Source organism: Ammodytes marinus, assembly GCF_949987685.1.
Source record: "Ammodytes marinus genome assembly, chromosome: 21".
Taxonomy (NCBI): Eukaryota; Metazoa; Chordata; class Actinopteri; order Uranoscopiformes; family Ammodytidae; genus Ammodytes; species Ammodytes marinus.
In genome coordinates, this window is record NC_137225.1 from 1,726,189 (window position 1) to 1,751,234 (window position 25,046).

At 39.7% G+C, this 25,046-nt stretch overlaps 1 protein-coding gene across 4 annotated transcripts; it reads right to left on the reverse strand.

Annotated features, from left to right (window-relative positions):
* Positions 1-2,539: 2,539 nt before the first annotated feature.
* Positions 2,540-24,094, reverse strand: frrs1b (ferric-chelate reductase 1b). 4 transcript variants are annotated; one of them, XM_080049801.1, is made up of 16 exons: positions 24,071-24,088; positions 23,215-23,416; positions 22,967-23,118; positions 20,811-20,905; positions 20,563-20,719; positions 15,302-15,490; positions 14,357-14,455; positions 13,547-13,694; positions 8,960-9,073; positions 8,423-8,538; positions 8,109-8,195; positions 5,151-5,248; positions 4,932-4,990; positions 4,108-4,245; positions 2,806-2,855; positions 2,540-2,697 (listed from the first exon to the last, which is right to left on the reverse strand). In XM_080049801.1, the coding sequence occupies exons 2-16, from the start codon at positions 23,405-23,407 to the stop codon at positions 2,605-2,607; spliced, it is 1,788 nt and encodes a 595-aa protein (XP_079905927.1). In that variant the 5' UTR covers positions 23,408-23,416; positions 24,071-24,088; the 3' UTR covers positions 2,540-2,604. The 4 variants fall into 4 exon arrangements, 3 of the variants coding, with proteins under 3 accessions (XP_079905927.1, XP_079905928.1, XP_079905926.1); XR_013845401.1 differs by having other exon boundaries at positions 2,647-2,697; positions 4,108-4,228; XM_080049802.1 differs by having other exon boundaries at positions 2,540-2,855; positions 22,967-23,107; positions 24,071-24,094.
* Positions 24,095-25,046: the final 952 nt, after the last annotated feature.

The following is a 25,046-nucleotide window of genomic DNA, read 5'->3' on the forward strand; positions in this document are numbered from 1 at the left end:
GCAATGGTAGAAATTGGCTTATCCTCTCTGATCAATGCAGGTATCAAAAATAATGAATTCTTGAGAGGCAACCTAAAGACATAAGATTATTGTTCAAGCAATCATTTTCAATAACGGCTTAGCTCCTTGTATATTATCCCTTGTCTATTGAAGATTTGTTAAAAAGGTTCAATCCTGAAACAGAGAATCTCAGAGATCTGCCAAAGGAAGAAAACACATTTGAAAAAGTATTATGCTCTGATTTCTGCTCATGGCCTACCTTATGGATATAAGTAAAGGATGAGACTTTATATTAATATCTTGATACAGTACTCACATGCCATATGTTCACTGAAAGAGTATTAAGATGATGTAGTCAGAAAGATTAGCTGAAATTTGAGTGATCCTACAGCAGTGTGAGTTACACTAATCAGTGGCTGTCGAGTGTAGGTTTGACATAATACTGCCTCCAGTGCTGTAACTTTGTCTGGTGGTGAAGTTGGTTTCTCTTTGAATAATACAGTTGCAGAAAGGGCTTATCACTATACATACAACATATTCTTATTGTAACTCTAGTTTGGTCTGTAATACCTCCTTCGAAAAAATATTTGCCTCTTCAGCCGCTAGAATGTCCCCTATGCTCAGCAGATACTTTGTCTGTCTGCTTTGGTGTTGAGTGTACAGTGGCTTTATCTGAGCTTTTAGAGTACAACACATTATAGGGGAAACAGATCACAACACTCAAAATGTTGTCAGACAGACTGGCCTCATATTAGCTTCAGCTGAACATTACAATGTATTCCTACACAGAAGGACCGGTGTTTTCTTTATTTTGTATCCAATTGGCAGTGAGGTCAGACTAAAGAGATTTCCTCATCGCCCATATAGACTGGGTTATTAATTATAGCAACCAATAACTCTTCCACACATATGGCATGATATTATTGGTTTAAGATATACTTGAATTGAACTGAAACTTTCCTTTATATGAAACATGAGCATTTGCTGACAGTACACTAAAAGTGTTTGCAGGTTTATGCTGAGATGCCTGAATGTTGGACACATGTATTGTTGAGTCCTCAATCTTTGCTGAACTTTTCTTGTCATTATAAATGTAAATCAGATTTAAAAACATATTTTGATGTTATTGTATGTCTTGATAAAGCAAATGCTACATTGCTATGTGTATATTAATTGTATTTTCATACTTTGCTTTTTTCTGTTGTTGTTGCAAATGCTATTTCAATGTGAGCTGGATGGGCATAATAAATCAGCACAATTTACAACTTATATTATGCCCATTGTTTTCACTTAAATAATATATTCAGCCCCCAATAAGCACAGGCTTTTGTAAACAGTGCCCAGAAACAAAGAACCAATGACAGCAGTATTGTATAATTTATACAACAGCACTAGAAATGAATGCGCACTTATATAACGTGAATCAACAGTATGCTTGCATAAAAGTCTCGTTATTGTTCAAATACACATTCTGACCAAGGTTCAATAATTATTTTGAATTGTACATAACAGGGCATTTGTAATCCAGTATTTATTTTAATGCACTTTCTTTATGGTTTCCTTTATTGTGCATTTCATGTCCACGAACAAGACACTTTCAAAAGAGATTTTCTTATAATATATATATCTGCTGATTTTAACAAAGAAATGTTTCTCATTATTTTGCCTTGATATCTCCAGCTACTCTGAAAAAACAGCTTCTAAAGTCTTGGTAGTTTCTCGACCTTAGATTCAACTGCCCTTCAACATCATTGTTTTACACGTTTGTTTGCTACATTGTTAAAGTATGGCTTCTCAAATCTCAAGGATTGCTTGCCGTTGTGTTAACATTCTGTTAAAAGCCTCTGCCATGGCTTTCTAGGGTGAATGGGGTTCTTAATGACTAAATATTCAGGGGCTTTTGACTTTGTATTCCTCATGCAGGTATTAAAGAGATTGGTGTGTGCAACAATAAAAGATGTATATGAATAATGTTTGCTAGCTTTACTTGTTTGGCACATGAATGCGCATTGCGCTCTGCCTAAGATGAGATCATTTTTATTCAAAGAGCCGGAGGATGGCTTTGGAAAAAAGTTGCTATCATCAAAAATGGAAACGGCTCATCCCCTGGGAAGTAAGTAAGTGGAAATGTAGGTCTGATTGTTCATGGTCCAAGAGGATACAATAAGAATCAAATAGTTTTGAGAACCTTTCCTCAAACATCACATACTCTATATTACATATTGAGAGTCTAGCTATTAGACTGCAATACAAAATAGGATTTATTTATACATATATATTTTACAAATACAAAGTTATTTGTTAAGAATTGGAGGGTAATTGAATATATATATATTTTCTCTCTTTTATGTCAGGAAAAGTCTAAAACCAGAATAATTTCCTAACGGGTAATTCCACCCATTTGCCAAATAATAGACTTTGGTAAAGCAACTTCAAACACACTATCATAAGATAAACCAGGCTGAACAGGTATGTATTATCAATATATTTATTAATTACTTGCAGCATCAAAAGCTAGATGTGAAATATGAAACAGTGATAAAGGTATCATTGAATAACCAAAATATACAATCTAGATAGAACAACTGCATTCCTTTGTGATAATCATACACTTGCAATTGCTTTAAGAAATGCAGCCAAGAAGCCTGTATTTCCAATTAGGAACACCGCTAACACCATCTTCTTGGCTTTGGAAATCTGAAAGAAATTGCTTTTAAAAATCAATAAAGAGGGGAATAGATATTTACAAAAAAAAAATATTAATGCAATCAAAAATAGAAAATAAAGTGTGCTTTCAAGTCTCACCCCTTCATGCTGCTGAGCAAACAACATGTCCTCTTCCTCGTCACTGTTTCCTGAGGATACATGTGAAATATTAAGACCTGTTTTTTGGACCGATACAAGTTAAGTTACTTTATTAGTCAATGGTTGGTTACATTGAAATTTGTCTTTTCGCATATCCCCTCTCAAGTTACCACACTTCGGAGGGGGTCAGAGCGCAGGGTCAGCCGCAGTACAGCGCCCCTGGAGCAGTTTGGGGTTAAGTGTCTTGCTCAAGGACACAATGGTAGAGATGGTGGGCAATGTAGACGCAATACCAGCCTCTGCTAGTTTTACAACTAACACCCTCCTGTCCGGTGCCGGGGATCGAACCAGCGACCTCACGGTTACTGGTCGGCCACCTTTCCTCTAGGCCATCTTACCACCCCGACAAAACAGTACGTAGTTTAAATTCAAATAAATCTATGTCAATGCATCTGTGCACAGTCTTGCTCTTAATAATTAATTTTGTGTCCGTCATTAAAAGAGTAGTAAGGGGGGGTTGGCATTGTCAAGCTATTTAGCATTCGCATTCACACACCCACGTAATTATACTCACCTCTAACCCACAAGCACACTCATACACACACAAAGCCCATTCTAATTGTTCGGCTGTGGACATAATGCGCTTGAACAAAGCAGTTGATTATGTAGCTGCAGGCAAAAGCAGCACTAATCGCTAATTGAAACAAACAAGTCATACACCTGTTAACTCCCAGCGTTAAGGACTCATCCACAGCTAACAGGAGAGAACGTTACATGTATTCACTGAAGGCTGAACTGGTGGCATGGGTCTGCATATATAACCAACAGTCGGAACAAATGTTTTAAATTGAGTTGTGAAATGCTCATTCTCTGTACCTAAAGGAATAGTTCAACATTTTGATTTTCTTTAACTTTTTGCCTCACTCTCCTGCTCAAGAAAAGGTGACAGAAACCGTTCCTGATACAGCTCGTGCATTTTTGATATAGAAATGGGCAAAGGTTGCTCATCGCTAGTTAGCTTGGCTAAAACACTGGTAGTCAAGGTTAAAGCAGGTTAAAAGATAAACTTCACAACATCACTAAAAACACTCCACACACTGTGTGCTTGTTGGGACTTGTTTATTCACCATGTTATGTTGCACTCTATATTTTTAAGAACAACGTTTGCCCAATTCACAGTCACAAGAACAGTTTCTATCACCTTTTCTTGAGATGGAGAGTGAGGCAAAAAGCTAAACAATGTTAAACAATTCCTTTAATATTCATAGTCTGACATGGTACATGAACACTGGTGTGTAATACCTTTACTACTGGGTCTACAGGAGTGGATGAGTAGCAGCAGGTCTGCCAGTGTGATCCACAGCAGCCAGCCAATGAGCAGTGCAGGAGAGCAGGGGACCAGCAGGGCCGGCTGGGCAGCACCCTGGAACACACACACCACTGACAGGGAGACGGCGCCACATTTTAGTAGAGTGGGAGAGGGGAGGGGGGGGGGGGGGGGGGCGATATATCCAAGTATAGTGTCCGTCAATTTAACTTCATATATCTAGATTTTTGTGACATCATCAACTCATACAACAATTCCTACAGCATCTCTTTCCTTTATAATCCATTTAAGATGATAGGCCTATATAAAAGTTAAAACCCCAAACTATAGGCTATGAAACATATTCTTTACTCTCTCTCTTGCTCTCTTTTTTTGCCCGTATGGTCTGCTCAATGCCGGATGCACGCAAGACCTGCTGTTTGCGGCGCAGGTTTAAATATATAGATATTTTTGCGGGTTGGTGCAGACGATCAGGTTCACAAACTATGGACAATCACAGGCCTATTATAATTTGTTGGTCTTTTTAATACATTCACCGCCTCTTCTCAGCTGGGTCTCACGAGCTTAAACACGACCTGAATCAAAATTGGAACCATAAACGGTGATTTTTTTCTGGCCAGTGGGAAAGGGGTATTAAAGTCATTGTAAGGGTGTAAGGTTGACTGGGTGTAGTAGGCCTGGCTATTGTGAGTCACACAGATCATGGCAAACAAAGTCTTCATGTCGCCATCTACACTCCGAGCAGCAGCAATCACATGGCATCTCTCCAGACAAAATACTTTCTGATCACTCTTCTTACCGGCCAGTATCTGTCCAACAGTGCCTGCTGTGAAGTGCACCCATCTGAACAGGACCCTCCTGTAGATGCAGAGACACGGTCAGGCTATCATTTTTAAACTCGTGAGACTGTAGTTTAAATTTGCAATGCTGCTTGTTACAGGGCTGAATTATTGATCATTATTGAACATCCACTATCTGAGACAATCTTGGAGTCATAAATTGTGGTATGAGGGCTCACCTGGGGGACAGCGGGGCTGGTCTGAGAGCTGCTAGAATAAGCTGGATGACAGACAGAGCCATGACAGTGCAGCCTATGTACGGGTGTGAGCCTGCATGCTAAGAGGGGAGAGAAAAACACAGAGGAAGAGGAGCTGCAGTCATCAGCTCTGGCTTTAGGATGTAGTTTGGTTTCTAGTAATATGTTTGCAAGAAGATATTGGCAAAAACATATTATGTTGATTATTCATTACAACAAATATGATGTTCTGGTAGGTTTTTACCAAGGCAACAGTTTAACCAGATTAATAAACCCTTTTGGAGGACAGATTGTTTGATATTGATTCCAAGTAAAGTGGGTAGCACTGTCTGCTAAAAAAGGAGCTAAATCAAGAATATAAATTTTGCAATGTTGACAGTTTAAAGGTTCAGTAAGCGGAATGGTCAGTTTAGCTAACTTCCTGTCAGTGACTGCAGTTAGCAGTCCGTCCCCCCCCCACCCCTCTACGTCACCACATTAATGCACTGCGGTCTTCAAGCAGCGAGTTATATAGCATCATCTCAGATCCATAAGTGTGATAAAACATGATAAAAAATGTTACCTGCTCCGCCATTGTAGGCGCATACACATTCACCTATCTGTCACTCTGCACGTGCACCGGCAGTGAGACGGGTACCGGTTTGTAGCGTTCTCTCTTCTGATTGGTTATCAGTAGTGGGATCCCCGAAAAGTTTATTCGCCGATTACATGCAGAGCGAGTGACTGAGAGATCGGCTTTATGAATCGCGCACAGTACTGTATATGAGTGATCACTGTATGAATAAAAAGCGATTTAACACTCATATTAACATAAATAAATCGATTACTTCACCTTTAATAATGATTACTAGCCTGGAAATCCAGACCCTGATATCTTGAACGATAGAGGGTCTGGCCACGATCAATAGTAATTTCCAACTCAGGGGCGGCTCCTACTCGTGCATTTCAAATGCCACTGCACGCAGTTGGATAGCACTACAACCAATCAGAGCGATGCACAAGGTGACGTAAGCCCCGTTCGTTTAGCGAACAGCTGTTAAACTGTTAAATTAAACGTTTGCCGTGGTCGGTCGGCAAAACAGAACATTCCACTTACTTGCTAATGAAATATTTGAGTGCCGTCTTCCAAATCATAAAGGGTCGAGGCCAAAGCAGTCTCAAACTCACACAACATATCCGCAGCCATCTCTGATGTTTACTAACACGGCTTCGACGTTGCATGCACGTCACTGTCATCATCCGGTTACGTCCTGCCCAGAGTACCATATAAAGGGCTCTGGCCCGCCCATATTAGATAGAACCAATTGAAATGTGATCCCAGATTTCTGGTCTTTTTGAAAAAGCTTCAACGGAGAGTTTCCAGACCAACAGGCGCAGCAAATTAAATTTGCCAGCGCCTAGTGGCAGGTCTGGGAATGCCAGGCTAAATGATTACAGTAATAAAGGAGAAAGAGGAATGGAGGAAAATGCAAGTAAAATAATAATATAATATTCTTTAAAATATTTTTAAACAAAGGTGGGCAGGGTTATGATATTTATTTAATTTATTGTAATTTTTTCACAACATTTTAATTTGTATGCCTCTGTGCTGGCGATAGTCAATGGCCGGAGGCAGAAATGTTTGCACAAATGTTAATTGATGGATGAACTCATAAAATTCAATCATAGAATGAACAGAAAATCTCATGAACATGTTGATTAAAATATAAACGCATTACATTTTAAAGGTTAAGGTCATGTGAGCTTGCATATTTTGAACGCAATATCTCAAGAATGCTTTGAGGGATTTAAAAAAAATAGTTTTTGTTCATTCTTGCACCCCCTTTGGACAAAAGCGGAAGTGTTTTTACTACACCAGCTGTAGTTCCAGGGTGAGGGACCCACAACAAAGTCATTAAGAAAAACTATATAACAATAGCATTCTTTGCACTGATGGTCTCGTTTACTGTTACATGTAATTTATGATCTTCAGAGGAACAGGTAGACTGTTTCAGAAATATTTAAAAGTTCCTCGTAGCACCTTTAATGTCCTTCTTCAATGCCTTTATGCATTGGTGTCTCTCCTGCTCACTCAGCCTCTGTGATGAGTCAGAATGAACCAATGCTGGGTGGATTAATCACTGTGTCCCACACACCACAAAGCAGCATGTCCCTGACACATTCAATCACACACATACAGGCACACCAAAAGGAAGCTGAAAGCAAAGTGGAAGCTTTGCTGTTATATTGGCAACAAAAAAAATGAGAGCAGATTATGTTTTATCATCTGCTATTTTTATGTATTTACATGTGCTCTACATGCATTTTTTTCTGCATAGACAATTACAAGGTGGTTTAAAAGTGTCCTGCTCCTCCTGCTCTCCAAAAAACTCTAACTGTTGTCTTCATGGAGAATGCTATCGTCTAACAACTGTTGCACTTTTTTTCCTGCAATTTGGAATTTGTCATTATAGAGCCACTGTATTATAATCTGCACCATTGGCAGATTTACAGTTTTTCTCCATTGTTTACACAGACAAAATGGAACTATGCCCCTACTGATTATGTGAATGCAGTCCAATTGTACCTCATTAGATGTTGATATAATGATATTGTGATATATCAGGGTTGTGTGCGTGTGTGTGTGTGTGTGTGCGTGCGTGCGTGCGTGCGTGCGTGCGTGCGTGCGTGCGTGTGTGTGTGCGTGCGTGCGTGCGTGTGTGTGTGTGTGTGTATGGGCTGACACAGAGACACACAGCAAGCAATAAGAGATGGCTAGAGCCAGTTGGAGCCACCAACCAGATGGAGGGACAGGTGGTCAAGCATGGAGGGGGTGCATACACAGACACACACACACACACACACACACACACACACACACACACACACACACACACACACACACACACACACACACACACACACACACACACACACACACACACACACACACACACTTACCTTACTCCATCCCCTTCTATATATGAAAGGCAGGGTGAATGCCACACCAGTTAGGACCACAGCCAAGACCATCATGCCTCGATGGAGCTGAAGAGATAAGAGGAGTGGAGGTAGCTATTTAAATACTTGATAAAGACTAGAGCTCTCCTCTGATATATCAATCAGAGATAGAGAGACGCAAACAATTCCAATTAATTGTGAAAATGATAGGAATTATTCTGTTAACAGAGACATTTCAGAGCATCTCCTAACTCTTTAGCAACATATACTCGACAGTGGTGTGCACCCCCTGTGCATGCAAGTGGGGCTCTCACCTGAAACCACATCCTTTGTCCCAGAAGAGTTGTGTCAGGCCACAGGTCTTTGTAGTGGCGAGCTATGAAGACGGCTGTGCTTACAGTCCACATCCAGACAGTCAGCATTAACACCCCTGAGAGGACAGACCACAGGTAATATAAACCAGTTTTTAATAAATGGCTCCAACATCTGCGATGTGCAGGGTCAGTTAATGTGGAATTCTCTAGCTCCCTCTCTCTTTCTCATCTACATAAATGCATTCATTCACAAATACATTCATGAAGATGACATTTAGGGAGGTTCATTCAGCAGCTTGACACGATAACACAAACAAATCACAGAAAACTCAAAGCAAACCTTGTATTTTCCACTCCTCTACAGTTAAAGATCCAAGGATACAAAGACACTGTGTCCAGTCCAGTACTGTGGTAGTGTGAGATGTACTATACAGTCTAGTATTCAGTCTTTATTAATAGAGTTTTTAGACCCCTTTGTTAATTTACAGAGCCTATACTACACCCATATATCAGCAAATATCTAACTAACCAACTCACCATGGAACTTGATCAACAGGGGGGAACGGGAGCCACATAGATCCTCTGCATGTCCAGTGATCACCTTCTGATTGGTTGAGATGAGAGGTTGGCGACCATGTCTGTGGATTAAACCTAGAGGACATTGTATGATGAAAAATAACATAGGGTGCAGAAATTCAGGTACTCCAACTTAGCCGCGTGTAAAAAGAGTTGTATCAGAATTTGTTAACACAGGAGAGCCTGACTTTTTGCGTGGATGGAAATTACAATGGACTGATTGTAAAAAATAAAATAAAAAATAGACGAGGAAAAAATAATAAAAGTGATCCTTTGTGGACAGTATGTTGTTTGTCATTCCCTCACCTCCGACAATGAAAACCTTTACATATAGAAACACACAAATCCACAAGTCTGTGTGAGTGAACACTGGCTAAGGCAGGGTAGGCCTACTGAGCCTTTTGGAGTATGTTTTACAATTTACAAAGAAGTTGTGAATTGACTTAACATTGTAGGACAGGGTCAACTAAAGCAAGGTACAGAAAGGTGTGCTCTGCCTGTAGGCGGCTCTCAGCTGTGTATGTAGACATGCAGCTCAACCCTACTGGCACTATTAAAGACACATTCCCCTATTTATTGGGGGGCCTGGCAGGCTACAATTCAGATTAACTCTTAATGTCGATTTAATGCTAATTTAAAAATCCCATAGCATGATGTGATGATCACTTAGTTGTTAGCTTAATTTGGAGCATCACAGGAATGTAGTTTAGCGTCTTCTGTATTTTATCTGCGGTCTTTGTTCTTTAGTATTGCTTTTGTTCCAGGTCTACTTATGTTGTTGTTCATTGTCCTTTTTCCTCTTTTTGCTGCGTGGCAGTCATTGCGTAGATAATCGCTACATACGTATTGTTTAGAAAGTTATTTACTTTTTTGCCCCTACAAGTTATTATGTTTGTTGCTCTTAAAACCTGTCCTGACAATGTATTGGCAAAGTTATAGGCTGAGGATGTAGTGGTGCGCGAGGCAAAAGTGCACAAATACATTAACTCACATGCTGCAAATGATAGTAGTAGTATGTACTTTTTTTTTACCAGCAGTAGTTGAAGAGGAAACACTGTTTGCTATTTTCATTGATGTGACTCGTGGAAGTATTCTCAATGAGGACATGACTAATCAGATTGAAATACACATGAGGTGGTGTGAGAATGTGTAAAAAAAAAAGCAAACTTAAGTGTTGGCCATCATCATCTGGTGCAATACCTGTGCCATTACATGTATTCAATTGTCAGTGAGCAGTGAGGTTCATTCGTCAATGAAAGAGGTAAATGAAATAATTCCTCATCCTCGTCATTCAACACTATGTTGAACAATCTGGGCTGCATTCCATTTCTTTGCGGTTACAAATCAGTTGCATATACAGTGGAGGAAATAAGTATTTGATCTAGGGCTGTCAAGCGATTAGAACAATGAATCTAATTAATTACAGGCTCTGTGATTAATTCATCTAAATGAATCGCATACTTATATGACACTTTTATGCCTGTTTATAAACAGCTGTAGCCTACAGTTTGTTTCTCTCTCTCTCTCTCTCTCTCTCTCTCTCTCATAACTTATGTCTCCTCCCCTCAGCCAGCTTTCTACATTAAATAAAATTAGGAACTTTGCCGAATTTTCTACTTAAAACCACAAAAAAACAAGCAGGCTAAATGACGACTGTCTATCTCCCACAACAGACAGCGCTGCACTGCCACAGGTTCGCTTGGCCTACGCCCTACGCCAACTCATTTACCATCGTCCTACTCATAGCCAAAAATATTGACACACACACACACACACACACAGAGGAAAGAGGAAAAAAGGCAGGCTGCATATGCTAGGAAGAGTGACAGGGGGTGGGGGGATGGGGTCCGTTTATGGGGGAGACGAGGCAGCTAGCAAGCAAAAGTGTGACGGAAGATTGAGAGATACTGAGAGTTTTGAACCTACATTGTTAATTAGGCACCCACTAAATCAATAATGCACAGACACTGCGGAGAATAACATAAGATAACTTCCTACCTTCATGCTTATTTGCCCGGAGCAGCCCATAAAACGTCCATAGAGCCCTCTCTATGCTTCTTTCTTTACTCTTAAATCCCGTGCGGGCCGTGTCTGCAAGCTACAGGTGCAGCTGCGCTATCGTCTCACCCCTTTTGCACCGGGTCAAAGGGCAATATAAAAGTGCGATTAATCTGTGTTAATCTTTTTAATCGCGTTAATTTTGCTGTGATTAATTAATCGAAGTTAAAGCGTTAATTTGACAGCCTTAATTTGATCCCTCACTGATTTCGTAAGTTTGCCCACTTACAATGTAATGAACGGTCTATAATGTTAATGCTAGGTTTATTTTAACAGTGATAGACAGAATATCAAAAAGAAAATCTAAAAAAAGTATTTGATCCCCTATCAAAACATGCTTAGTACTTGGTGGATAAACTCTTGTTGGCAATTACAGAGGTCAGGCGTGTCTTGTAGTTGATGACCAGGTTTGCACACATCTCTGGAGGATATTTGGACCACTCCTCTTTGCAGATCCTCTCCTAATCGTTAAGATTTCGAGGCTGTCGCTTGAGCTTCAGTTCCCTCCACAGATCTATTGGATTAAGGTCCGGAGACTGGCTAGGCCACTCCATGACCTTAAAGCCACTACGAGTAACATGGCACGTTGGCGTCCCATTTGGACAAAAGCGGTAGTATTTTTACGACACTGCATCAACTAATGCCAGTCAGTGTTACACACACCTGATTGCAATGAGTTGATGCAGCATCGTCACCTAACTACTCTCTCTCACGGAGCTGGAAGATTACGTGTCCTCACAGAAAGCGAATGAACGAGAGACGGCAGTTAGTATGGATCACGATGAGGTAATGTGTTTGTGTTGTTGATGTAAATAATGACTATTTCAGATAAAGGTTATCTGATGATGGTGAAGCAAAGCAAACTTTGTGTTAGTACCAACCGCTCATTAATTTAGGAGTAAACACTGTCTAGTTTTGCTCTTGTGAAATTGTATACACGTTGACCACGTCCCGCCCGTAGCCTATATCACTCTCCCTTTTAGCTTTTCTTCATCGCATTCTCTTTTTTTTCTTTGATGGTTCAGCCCCGTTATCAGTCATTATGACGACAAATAACTGTATCAAACAAGGCTCCCGCTCCCCTTACCTGGAGGGATAGGCTTCTCAAATCGCGTTGCTGCTCCACACTGAAATCTGCGACCAATACGGATATGTGACCATAGAGCCTGCACGAGCGAACCGAAAATCGGACTGGGTGTGCGACCAGACCAAAAGCAGTAATAAAAACTATATAAAAACGTCTTTCTTTGCACTGATGGTCTCGTTTGCTGTTAAAGGTAATTTATGATTATCAGAGGAAACATGAGGCTGTTTAAAAGATATTTAAATGCTACTTGTAGCCGCTTTAATGTGCTTCTTCTTGAGCCACTCCTTTGTTGCCTTTGCTGTATTTTTAGGGTCATTGATGTGCTGGAAGACCCATCCACGACCCATGTTTACGGACCTGGCTGAGAGAAAGAGGTTGTCACCCAGTATTTCATGGTACAAGGCCTCATCCATAGTTCCCTCGATCCAGTGAAGTCCACCTGTCCCCTTAGAAGAGAAACACCCCCAAATCATAATGCTTCAACCTCCATGCTTGACTGTGGAGATGGTGTTCTTGGGGTCATAGTCAGAATTCCTCTTCCTCCAAGCATGGCGAGTCACTATGATACAAAATAACTCGATTTTTTTCTAATCTGACACATCCCCTTCTCCCAAGCATTCTCTGAGTCGTTCAGGTGTTCATTGGCAAACTTCAGACAGGCCTGTACATGTCCCTTCTTGAGCAGGGGGACCTGACGGGCACTACAGGATTTCAATCCATTACGGTATAGTGTGTTACCAATGGTTTTCTTGGTGACGGTGGTTCCAGCTGCCTTGGGATCATAAACAAGCTTCTCCCATGTAGGTCTGGGCTGATCCCTCACCTTTCTCATGATCATTGATACCCCAAGAGGTGAGATATTGCATGGAGCCCCAGACCGAGGGAGATTGATGGCCATTTTGTGTTTCTTTCATTTTCGAATAATCGCACCAACAGTTGTCTCCTTCTCACCCAGCTTCTCGCCTATGTTCTTGTAGTCTATTCCGGCCTTGTGCAGGTCTACAATCTTGTCCCTGATGTCCTTAGACAGCTCTTTGGTCTTGCCCATGATGGAGATGTTGGAGTTTGATTTATTGATCATGTGGACAGGTTTCTTTTATACAGGTAACAAGTTGAGACAGTGTGTGAGTGTGGGAGCCATAATTCTTTATGGTTGGTAGGGGATCAAATACTTATTTCACTCAATGAAATGCAAAATAATATATATATTTTTTAATGTGATTTTCTGGATTTTCTTTTTGATATTCTGTCTATCACTGTTAAAATAAAACCAGCTTTAAAATTATAGACCGCTCGTTTTTTTGTAAGTGGGCAAACTTACAAAATCGGTGAGGGATCAAATACTTATTTCCTCCACTGTACGTACATTTATATTGAATTCGTATGAGTGACAGGTGACTTACCGCTGTGAGATCTACCATGTGCAAGAAACAGGAAGTAGCTCTGGTTTAAGTTGAACCTGGTCTCTGGCTGAGGGAGGAGGATGTTCCTATGGAAACGACATTGGATGGTCCCATCAGCAAGCCTCCAGGCCCCGCCCCACAGACCCTCCTGGACAAAGACAATCAGGCTGTGTTCCAAACATCCTACTAACGTCCTCCCTCCTACATAATCAACATGTATATACTACATACTGTCTACTTAACTATCGATTGTGTATGCGAGGTTCGTCGGACAGTTTACATTGAGGTATACAGAAGCATCTCAGCTGACGTGAGTCACGTCACAGTCGACAAGCTACCGAGCCGCTCTCGTAAATAAAACATTTTTTATAACAATTTTTTTCTACATTTGGTCTACATTCTCAATGTTAGGACTTCCAAAAGCATGTTAAATAAAAAAAAATGAAAACGTTTTTCAACTGTTTATTGTTTGTGATTTCCCCGCGGTTCACCTTGTTTTGTTTGCAATATATATATATTTTTTAAACTTCCGTGTCGAAAAGACGCAATGCAGTGGTTGAATAGGAGTAGTAACCTACTGAGCCATACACAAAATCTTCCCGGAAGTAAGTTCTCGTCTGGGCATTTCCCGCCTACACAAACTCGCATACAAAACCACAACATACTCAAATAGACGTCAAAATGAGTATGAGTAGGACATTAGTAGGCCGTCTCAAACACAGCCACTCGCACTCACAGACCACTGTCTGCTAAAACACACTGCCTGTTACTGTATGTTGATGTTGTTTTAGCTTGTGTTTGAGTGTGTACCTCTGTTGCCAGCTCAGGGTGATTTCTTCCGGAGACATATGCAGCACTGATGGTGACTCTGCCTCCTTCGTTTACACACAAGTAGACGTCATCATTCCCCTACAATGGCAGAAACAATGGCACATATTTTACAGCTCTTTTTCTCTTACAGTAGACTCTAAGAGGACACTGGACCGTCAGAATCCCCATGAGTGGTGGCTTACATTACAAGAAAAACCTAAACAAAATCACCCATCAAAACCAAAGAATTGCATTTCTGTCAGATATATTGAATTATTAATCACCTCTTTATGTTCTTAGTTTGGTTTGACAACAGGTTGTATGAGGGGTAAGGGTAGCTAAATTGGTTTCCCACTACCTTAGTCTAAATTTACTACACATATTTGTAATATACTTTATATTTTATTCAAACAACACAGCTTATTTTGTTAAGAAAAATTACAAAAACATCCAGGTTCTATAAGGTATAAAGTTAATATTTTTAAACGTGGAAAATTCTTTAACAAGTTCAACTTCCTGGAGATTTTCGAAAGCCTTTAGCTCATGTCAAATGACATTGACAACTATTTTGGAATTGGGGTTGTATACATTGCCAAGACAACACACGCCATTGTTGCCATATCTGTATTCAAAGGGCAGAAAGACAAACATCTGACACACATTTCATGTTCATTGTGTTGGCTCTGTGGTCAGGCATGTTGGATTTGAAATGAAACAGTAAATCATTCTGCACTTCAGTATGATGTACCATATGTTACTTAGTTTGGTAAAGACAAGCTAGGATTGAAGTGAATATGCCTTTTGGAGGCACTAGTGTGTGTGTGTGTGTGTGTGTGTGTGTGTGTGTGTGTGTGTGTGTGTGTGTGTGTGTGTGTGTGTGTGTGTGTGTGTGTGTGTGTGTGTGTGTGTGTGTGTGTTCTAGTGGTGTTCATTGGTGCAACTCACCATCCATTTGTCCAGAGACAGGGCCAAGGATATGTAGCCTTCAGCAGGCCCACTCAGCTCAAACATCACACTCTGGCCTTCTTCATCAGTGGTGAATGACAGGAAGAAACAGTGTGGATCTGATTGTGGGTCACATCCCACTGGATCTCTGAGGCAGGTCTTAATGTGGCCACACCCCACTGAACTAAACTGAAGAGGAAGAAAACAGTTCAGATGTGAAGCAGTGGTAATTTCTAAGCACCTCCATATTATGTGAATCATTGTCACATTATTATATGTCTATGAGCTGGGTTCAGAACCAAGGAGTGATTTACTCTTTTAACGAAAGGCTACAGTCTACTTAGTTAACTGTTAACTAATGTGTCTAGTAAGCATTTACTAATGGTGTTCATGTTAACTAAGGTATTAATTACTACATTATTTAATGTTTATAAATATCCTTTATTAACCTTAATTAATGCATTAATTAAGCATTAACCAAAAGTTGATTAATATAATAAGCATTAATTAACTGTTAAAAATTTCATTTTTGTAACATTACTTAAGCATAATTAACCATTTACTAATGCTCTTTGTGACCCTTATTGTAAAGTGGGAACAATTTATCCATTAAGTGACACTTAATAAATGCACATCAGTGCTGAATAGGCATTACTGAAGTATAATTAATAGGCATTACTTAAGTGTAATTAACCATTAATTAATGGACTTTGTGACCCTTATTGTAAAGTGGGAACCATTTCTCTTGAATTAACACTTTATAAATACATACTAGTGCTGATTAAGCGTCACTTAAGCATAATTAACCATTTCTTAATGTTATTTGTGACCCTTATTGTAAAGTGGGAAATAAATGCAAAACAGTGCTGAATAAGGATTACCTAAATACAATCCATCAATCAACAATGCTCTTTGTGACCCGTGTTCATTCTCTATAATAACAATATGAAACATAATGAAAATACTAAAATATTCCCAACTGGAAATCAATTCATGACAATAATCTGTTATCAACACAATTCAGTCACAAATTAAAAAAGAAAGAAAATGTTATTTTATTTAGAATCTTTAGTTTCATTTGGAAACACGGCTCTCACATTTGACATGAATACCGTCAAAGAATTCCAAAATAGTTTCTTCAACAAATGATATCCAGTTTAATGATTTTCTCTGAAAGGAACAAAAGGAAATAGATTACTTACAGCAATGGTGAAACAAGACACACTGACTCAGCAGTTAGGTTTAACAGGTAAATGTAAAATATATGTATTTTCTACTCTCTTCCTTGAAATGTATATCATTGTTGCAACATCAACAAAAATAAAATACACTAAGAACACAACAGTTCCATTTTTAATGATTGACTGAAGATACAACTAAATAATGATCACTCTATTGAGACTAAACACTAGTTTAACCTGGCCCTATCACTGTTATTTGAATGAACACATATGTATTTCAGTTAACCTTTATTTATACTCAACAGATCAGTTGAGGGGTGAGCCTCATTTATAGTCTCTAGCCTGTTCTTGGGTTTGCTGGCCATTCCAGGCCTGCGGTGCTCCTCTCCAAATGAAGCAGCTGGAATCCAAGAATCTCGTCTAGTCACCCAGTTGATGTAGGCTACATACATCGAAAATAATCACTAAACAGTTCAAATGCATTTTTGTTTCCTTTATCTAACTCATTATAGCATAGCATTACGGTTCCACATTATGTATTATTATTATTAAGATTATAACATCATGCCTAGCATTGCTTAACTGAAATATATTTGGTACCTTAATCAAATAAGATTCTCACTAAACTTTTAACAAGTTGACACTATTTTTTCATTAAAAAACATGTAATCTCTATGACCATTCTACACAACACATGCTCCGCTTTAGCTCATTTTAGCATGAAATAGCAACATGCACTTTGAATATGGAATAATGCTAACATTTATTCACATACGGGTTGGTGTCCATGAACACACAATTTATTTAGCCACCGCTACATTTACTGCTAAAAGTTATCTGTGAAGCTAACCAGTGCATGCAAACGCTGCTATAGTAGTGTGCTAGCTGCGACGCTAATGCTAACTTTGCTATGCTAGCGGGAGGCCGGCCCGCGTTGCTAATATATTTCACAGTATTCTTACATACACACAACTATATCATCTCACTAACATCTTAGTTAACTCACCAATACTTTCGTTTGGCTAATGGCAGCATAATTGTAACCACCACAGGTATTTTGTGTGAGAATAATGGGTCGATCAAGCTGGTTAAGCACATAGCTGCTGCTTTTACTGACCAGGCATACATCCGTCTTTCTATCCTCCCAGTGGCCAGGATCCAGTAAAAAAGGAGATATATAGGTGATAATATGATCAATAAAGGGCTATTGATAATCAACAATGGCTGTAGAGGGAATGCATGTATGCAATGTATTTTCAATGTTGGGAAGGTGAAAATATGTTTGGAGACTTTACTTTAGAAAAATATTTCTTTCCAAACCTTATTGACATTATGAGTACCCACGTTTTTCAAGCACTTGAACTTGCCCAGCGATCAGCCAGCAAGAAAGACGGACATACAGTACATGTGTCTGGACCAAGCCCCAACCTCAGCAATTTTTACCAGCATCCAATAAGGAAGTGACCACAACTGTAGTAACCAGGAAGTGCCACTGGGGTGTGGTGCCAAGACCGAGCAGTTTTTCTTTGACTCACTTGTTAGTTAGGCCGTTTTCAATGTCTTATTAAACCTATTTACAGCCTGGGCCACAAAACCATTTTAGTCTGTATGTTTAGGTCATATCTCCATGACAACACTGAGGGGGGTGAATTTTTTTGGACCACGCTAGTTTTTATTTTATCGGAGGTTAAAATGTATTGCCGCAATCTCTTGAGTGACAGCTCTCCGCCCGTTGTCCCTCACTTTGTCTCGGAGGTATACGTCAGCTATCTCCCTCCCCCCGACGTGAGGCGGAGTAAAAATCTCACAAAATGGCGACGCGCACAAACCAGGATTATTGGATGCCGTGTGAATAACTGAGGTCAGCCCGGATGCTACATCCATATTATTTACTATCTATGGTCTGGACAGTAAAGCAGCAGCTTTGTGCTAAGAGTACTTGCCAGCTTGACCGACCCATTATTCTCAGAAAAGACCCATGGAGGTTACAATTATGCTGTCATTAGCCCAACAAAATTATTGGTGAGTTAACTAAGGTATTCGTGAGATGACATAGTGGTTTGTATGTAAGAAATTAATAATGTGAAATATATTAGAGACGCAGCCTCCCGCTAGCATAACAACGTTAGCATTAGCGTCGCAGCTAGCTTGCATATGAGCACCGTTAGCATGAGGCTTGTGCTGGCTAGCTTCACAGGTAACTTTTAGCAGTAATTGTAGCGGTGGCTAAATAAAGTGTGTGTTTATAGACACCAAACCATATGTGAATACATGTTAGCATTTTCCATATTCAAAGTGCACGTTGCTATTTCAGGCTAAAATGGGCTAAAGCTGAGTATGTGTTGTGTAGAATGGTCATAGAGATTAAGGCTACATGTTTTTTTTAATGAAAAACTAGTGTCAAAGTTCAGTGAGAATTGTATTTGATTAATGTACCAAATATATTTCAGTTAAGCAATGCTAGTATTATGTTATAATAATACATAATTTGGAACTGTAATGCTATGCTATAATGACTTAGATAAAGGAAACAAAAATGCATTTGAACTGTTTACTGATTATTAAATTTTTTTCCATGCACATCAACTGGGTGATTTGACAAGATTCTTGGATTCCAGCTGCTTCATTTGGAGAGCAGCACAGCAGGCCTGGAGTGGCCAGCAAACCCAAGAACTGCATTCTAAAGAGAGCGAGAGATTATAAATCAACTGATCTTTCAAGTATAAATAAAGGTTAAATTAAATACATATGTGCTCATTCAAATAACAGTGATAGGGCCAGGTTAAACTATTGTTTAGTCACAATAGAGTGATCATTATTTAGTTGTATCTTCAGTCCATCATTAAAAATGGAACTGTTGTGTTCTTAGTGTATTTTATTTTTGTTGATGTTGCAACAATGATATACACTTCAAGGAAGAGAGTAGAAAATACATATATTTTACATTTACCTGTTAAACCTAACTGCTGAGTCAGTGTGTCTTGTTTCACCATTGCTGTTAGTAATCTATTTCCTTTTGTTCCTTTCAGAGAAAATCATTCAACTGGATATCATTTGTTGAAAAAACTATTTTGGAGTTATTTGACGGTATTCATGTCAAATGTGAGAGCCGTGTTTCCAAATGAAAATAAAGATTATAAATAAAATAACATTTTCTTTCTTTTTTAAATTGTGACTGAATTGTGTTGATAACAGATTGTTGTCATGAATTGATTTCCAGTTGGGAATATTTTAGTATTTTCATTATGTTTCATATTGATATTATAGAGAATGTACACGGGTCACAAAGAGCATTGTTGATTGATGGATTGTACATAGGTAATCCTTATTCAGCACTGTTTTGCATTTATTAAGTGTAACAAGTGATAAATGGTTCCCACTTTACAATAAGGGTCACAAATAACATTAAGAAATGGTTAATTATGCTTAAGTGACGCTCAATCAGCACTAGTATGCCTTTATTAAGTGTTAATTCATGAGAAATGGTTCCCACTTTACAATAAGGGTCACAAAGTCCATTAATAAATGGTTAATTACACTTAAGTAATGCCTATTATGGTTAATTATACTTCAGTAATGCCTATTCAGCACTGATGTGCATTTATTAAGTGTCACTTAATGGATAAATTGTTCCCACTTTACAATAAGGGTCACAAATAGCATTAGTAAATGGTTAATTATGCTTAAGTAATGTTACAAAAATGACATTGTTTAACATTTAATTAATGATTATTATTATATTGATCAACTTTTGGTTCATGCTTAATTAATGCATTAACTAAGGTTAATATCGGATATTTATAAACATTAAATAATGTAGTAATTAATACCTTAGTTAACATGAACACCATTAGTAAATGCTTACTACACACATTAGTTAACAGTTAACTAATGGTTAGTTAACCCTTATTAAGCATTAACTAACAATTAATTAATGTACCCTTATTGTAAAGTGTTACCAAAAAAGTATGTAAATAAACTTCTTAAAAACAGATTTGTTAAAAGTAAATATATATATTTTTAATGATGATAAATGTGTTCAAATGTTAATTTCAAATTGTGCACATAACATTTGAACACCTCTTTAATCCTTCGTGTTGTCGTCTGTGGTGATGTCAGAGCAGTGGGGCTGGTGGGTTGGCCGGCAGTGGATGGAACAGCAGTCGCTCCTTTAAGAGACACCACAGGACCTGCCATCCTCACCCAGTAGACTTTATGTTCACGCACCACTGTCACACTGCAACAACAAAGCAAACGCACCTTGAGATAACTAACGGAACTGAATAAACCATCATAGGCCAGACTCTTGTAATGTAATGTGTACTCACATAAACTGCACTCTTTGTGGAGGGTTTTTCGGAGATTCCCACACAGCCTGAATGCGAGCCTTTTTTTTGCTGCTACTGTGGCTCACTGCAGATCCCTTCACAGCAACACACACACAGATAAAAACCTTGTTAAACACATAGGGCCTGATCTTACTATGCAAATAACCCTTGTTGCAAATAGCACCAAATGTTGTACCAGCACAACAAATGCGACAGGCATTTTAAGTGGTGCAATTACCACCTCTGAATCGCTTGTACTAAAGCAGCGCTATTTCTTTATTGAATTGAGATTGAGTGACATTGGCCCTCATTTATCAATCTTGCGTAGACCAGAAAAATGGGTGTACGTACATTTCCACGCAAATCTCGGCATTTATCAATATGGACGTGAGCATAGGGTACGCTCAAATCCCACGCCAGCTCTCAGCTCGTGTACGCAAATTTGAAAACAGCTTGGACTCGCAGTGCAGGCTGTGCCGGGTAGCCGATGACTTTGTTGGACAATTATTAGAAGATAATACAAATGCAGTGCAAATAAGACCGAAATAAAGATATTAATCACTTAAAAATGAGCAGCTTATGGTGTGCAACTGAGTAGGAGAGCTGATTCAATAGTGCGCACACCGGCCACTTAGGAGGGCTGCATGGGACTGCGTAAGGGCAGTTGTCTCCGTCTTGGAGCAGCTGGGGGGACACTGAGGCACGGGGGCTGCATTCATTCAAAATGTTAGCCTAAGTATTAAATATGTAGTAGACATACACTGCTCTTTATGATACAAAAAAATACACGGCACAACATTCAGCTTAACATTTTATTTATTTGACGCACTTTGTAGATGTTAGTTCCTCTTTTAATGTGTCATTAATGCTAAAGCGAGCGATTTATTTCCACCGTTAACCGGCACGTTGTTCCTATCTGCTGGTGGAGCAGGACGGTGGGCGCTCTCACAGCTGATCGCTGCCGGGTCGGCTTGTGCAGCTGACGGCCGGGCTGACCACTCGTGCCAAGCGCATGCTGTCATACAGTAAAACGCTAAATGTGTTATTTTTAGTTTTTAAAACCCTTTTGAATAGTGCTATCTAAAAGGGCCAATACATTCTAATCATTCAAATCTCTGCAGACGTGTAGGCTATTTATTTTATGGGGACCATTATCGGACAGTTGGTGCGTCTTTTTCTCCTCCACCACTTATATTATGCCCGCAGCCCCGCACCACCAGTTGGTTGCATTTCAGAACAGCAACACGCTTTTTTTAGTGGCGATTTTGAGTCAACACCAACGCTGTTGACCGCAGCAGTTATTTCCTTCCTAACTGCTGCCTTCTGTCGTTCATTGATGCTGCTTGTAGGCTAATGCTCCGAAATGAAACTCTTTTTTTTTCTACTTTCGCTGTTATTCTGTCAATTTCTACTTCAGGGAAGTGCCGTATTGCGCATATCCATGTCGTAAAACCTCTGGGCGAGGCCTCTAAACTGAGAAAATATAGGGGCGTGATACGCTAGTTTTCATCCGCCGCATTTATCAATAATGGCCTGGCGTACGCTGAGATTGGCGAGATACGCCTGTTTGATAAATCCCACGCGACACCTGGCGTAGGGAGGTATTTGCGCCAGAATCTGCACCAGTTTCCACGCAAAATTGATAAATGAGGGCCATTATGAGGGAAATCTACAGGTGGGGGGACCCCTAACTCCTAACCCTTTCATAGACTTAGGAGCTAGTTGTAGTGCTAAAATGCTTTGTGAATTACACTTATCTTAAAAAAGTTAGGAAAACAAAGGCCACACATTCATGTACTGTATGTTAAGCCCAGTTCAGACCAAAGATTCGCCTTGCAACTGCTTGCAACTGCAACTCCTTGCGACGAGACCGCCGAAACGTTCTAAAACTGGACCTTGCGATTTGACATGTTGAATCTTCTGCGACGGCTTGCAACGCGCTGCAACGAGCAGTTCACACTGCTGCGATTTATCCCCCGCGACGTTCTAAAACTGTCTCGTCGCAAGCAGTTGCAAGGTGAATCTTTGGTCTGAACTGGGCTTTACTGGCATATAGAGTGTGATATGGTGTTCTAACTTTATAGCTAGTTCATTTAGGATTTGAAGGGAAGCCTTAGAACAATAATGCTTGTCTGGTGAAATGACTGTATGTATACCTTAGTGTGGCCACACTGTAGCAGCTGGGACTCATGTGGGTCAGTCAGGATGAAGACTCCTACTGCTGGGGAGTCCAGTTTCCCAGCATCCCTAGCTTCTATCAGGAAGCCTTTGAAGAAGGCGTGGCTGGAGGAGGACACCTGTAAAGAGACTGGGGGATTATGAATGAGAGGAGAGATATCAGCCAACAGGAGAGATGAAGTATCACCATGGTGGACTGGAAAAACTAAAGTTGAGCAACCTATACCTGTGATGTTGCCACCTGGACTGAATGTGGATGTATCCACAGTGATGCTGTATGGAGGAGGGTCTGGGCTAGGCCGGTGACCATGCTGAGGCACCATGTCTCCACACGCAACACTCACCTTCCCGTTACTGAACCCAATGGCTGGGTCTACACACCCAGTCAACCCTAAAAGCACAACGTATGAACGCCACATTGCTGATGCCTACAGAGGAAAGAGGAGGATACAAGATTATATAGACAAGAAACAATGTGCATAATACTAACACATGTAGGAAAGGGAAACAGCCTTAAAGTGGCATAAGTTAAGGATAAAAGGGGAAGTCAGTGTGGGCTTCCAATGTAGCGCTGACTCACTGGCTGCTATTATCTTGGTACAGACAGCTGAGGGAGGCTGACACATGCTCATCAGCTATACAGAGCTTAATCAGTTGACTACAGAACAGACTTTATGAGATAACAACAATTCACCAGGTCCGAGTGAGAAGCTTCAACTGAAACTCTGGCTCGTTGCTTGTTTTTTTTAAATAAACTGTATAAATATATAACATATATTCAATTCTATTCTAGAATCAAGCATTCTCATTCTTTTTTTATGTCTATTTTTCACTTTTATGTGCTGATATTCCCAGCTGCAGTGATCTAGAGTGAAATGTATCAGTTGTGTTGCTGGTGTTCTAGGTACACATGTGAACTTTACTATTTAACTGTAGGCCTATTGTAGAATAAGTCTGGCTGATTGTCTTTTATTCATATTAAACTGCATGCACTGTAAGAGACTTTCCAAGAGACATGACATGTCTGCTGTCACACAGCTTTTAGAATTTGAACTTATTTTAATGAAAGTGTTTGGGCTTACCTCCCTGGCTCTGGCTTCTTCCTGGATACACAAAGTTGTGTTGTGCCTCAGAGGGCTGGGCTTCGTGTTGCCTTCACTTCCCGTTGAAGAAAATCAGACCTATGAGTTATCTGGTAAAGGAAAAAAAACACAGGTTGTTTTATACACAGAACACATGTCACACACGGAAATCAAACAGATGGAGCGGCAATGAAATACCAGTTTGTCAAGTTTGGATGAGAGTTGGCAGTTGACAAAATGTTCAAGTATAATAAAAAAAGATCTTTAACGCTTGCAAGCATGAGTCATCAAATATTCATCAATGGGAATATAGTTATGACTGTAGAAAAGGCAGGTTTTCTTCAGTAAGTGATTAATACTAAGTGATATGCATAACACCGCGCTAAGATAAATAGGTATGTTAAGAAAAAGAAGAATACATCATAATCTATAAAAAACCTATGGAGAGTTTAAAGGTTTGAGTGCATCTATCTGTCTGTCTGTCTGTCTATCTGTCTGTCTGTCTATCTATCTATCTACATGAATATCCTGTCAATCTATCCTTTCTCTCTATCTTTCCAAATTGAAGCACATAAAGTCAAATTATGGAATATATTTGAATAGACAAGTCGGTGATATGTTAACAGATTATTCATTGAGGTGGTGACTCTTTATCACAAGAGACACTTCCCTCAGTGTGCCCAGTGAAGGACTAGGCTGAACATAATGCAGCTTTGCCTCATTCTAGAAAAGTCCTATAGGCCTGTTGAACCAGGAGCATACAGGAGGGAAACAGTGCTGACAGATGGATGGATGGATGGATGGATGGATGGATGGATGGATGGATGGATGGATGGATGGATGGATGGATGGATGGATGGATGGATGGATGGATGGATGGATGGATGGAAAAGCAGCAGATGGGTGATGGGTTCTTCAGCAGCTCATAGCAACCTGACAGCTGAACACTCAAGCACTACACTTGCTCCTATAGCTG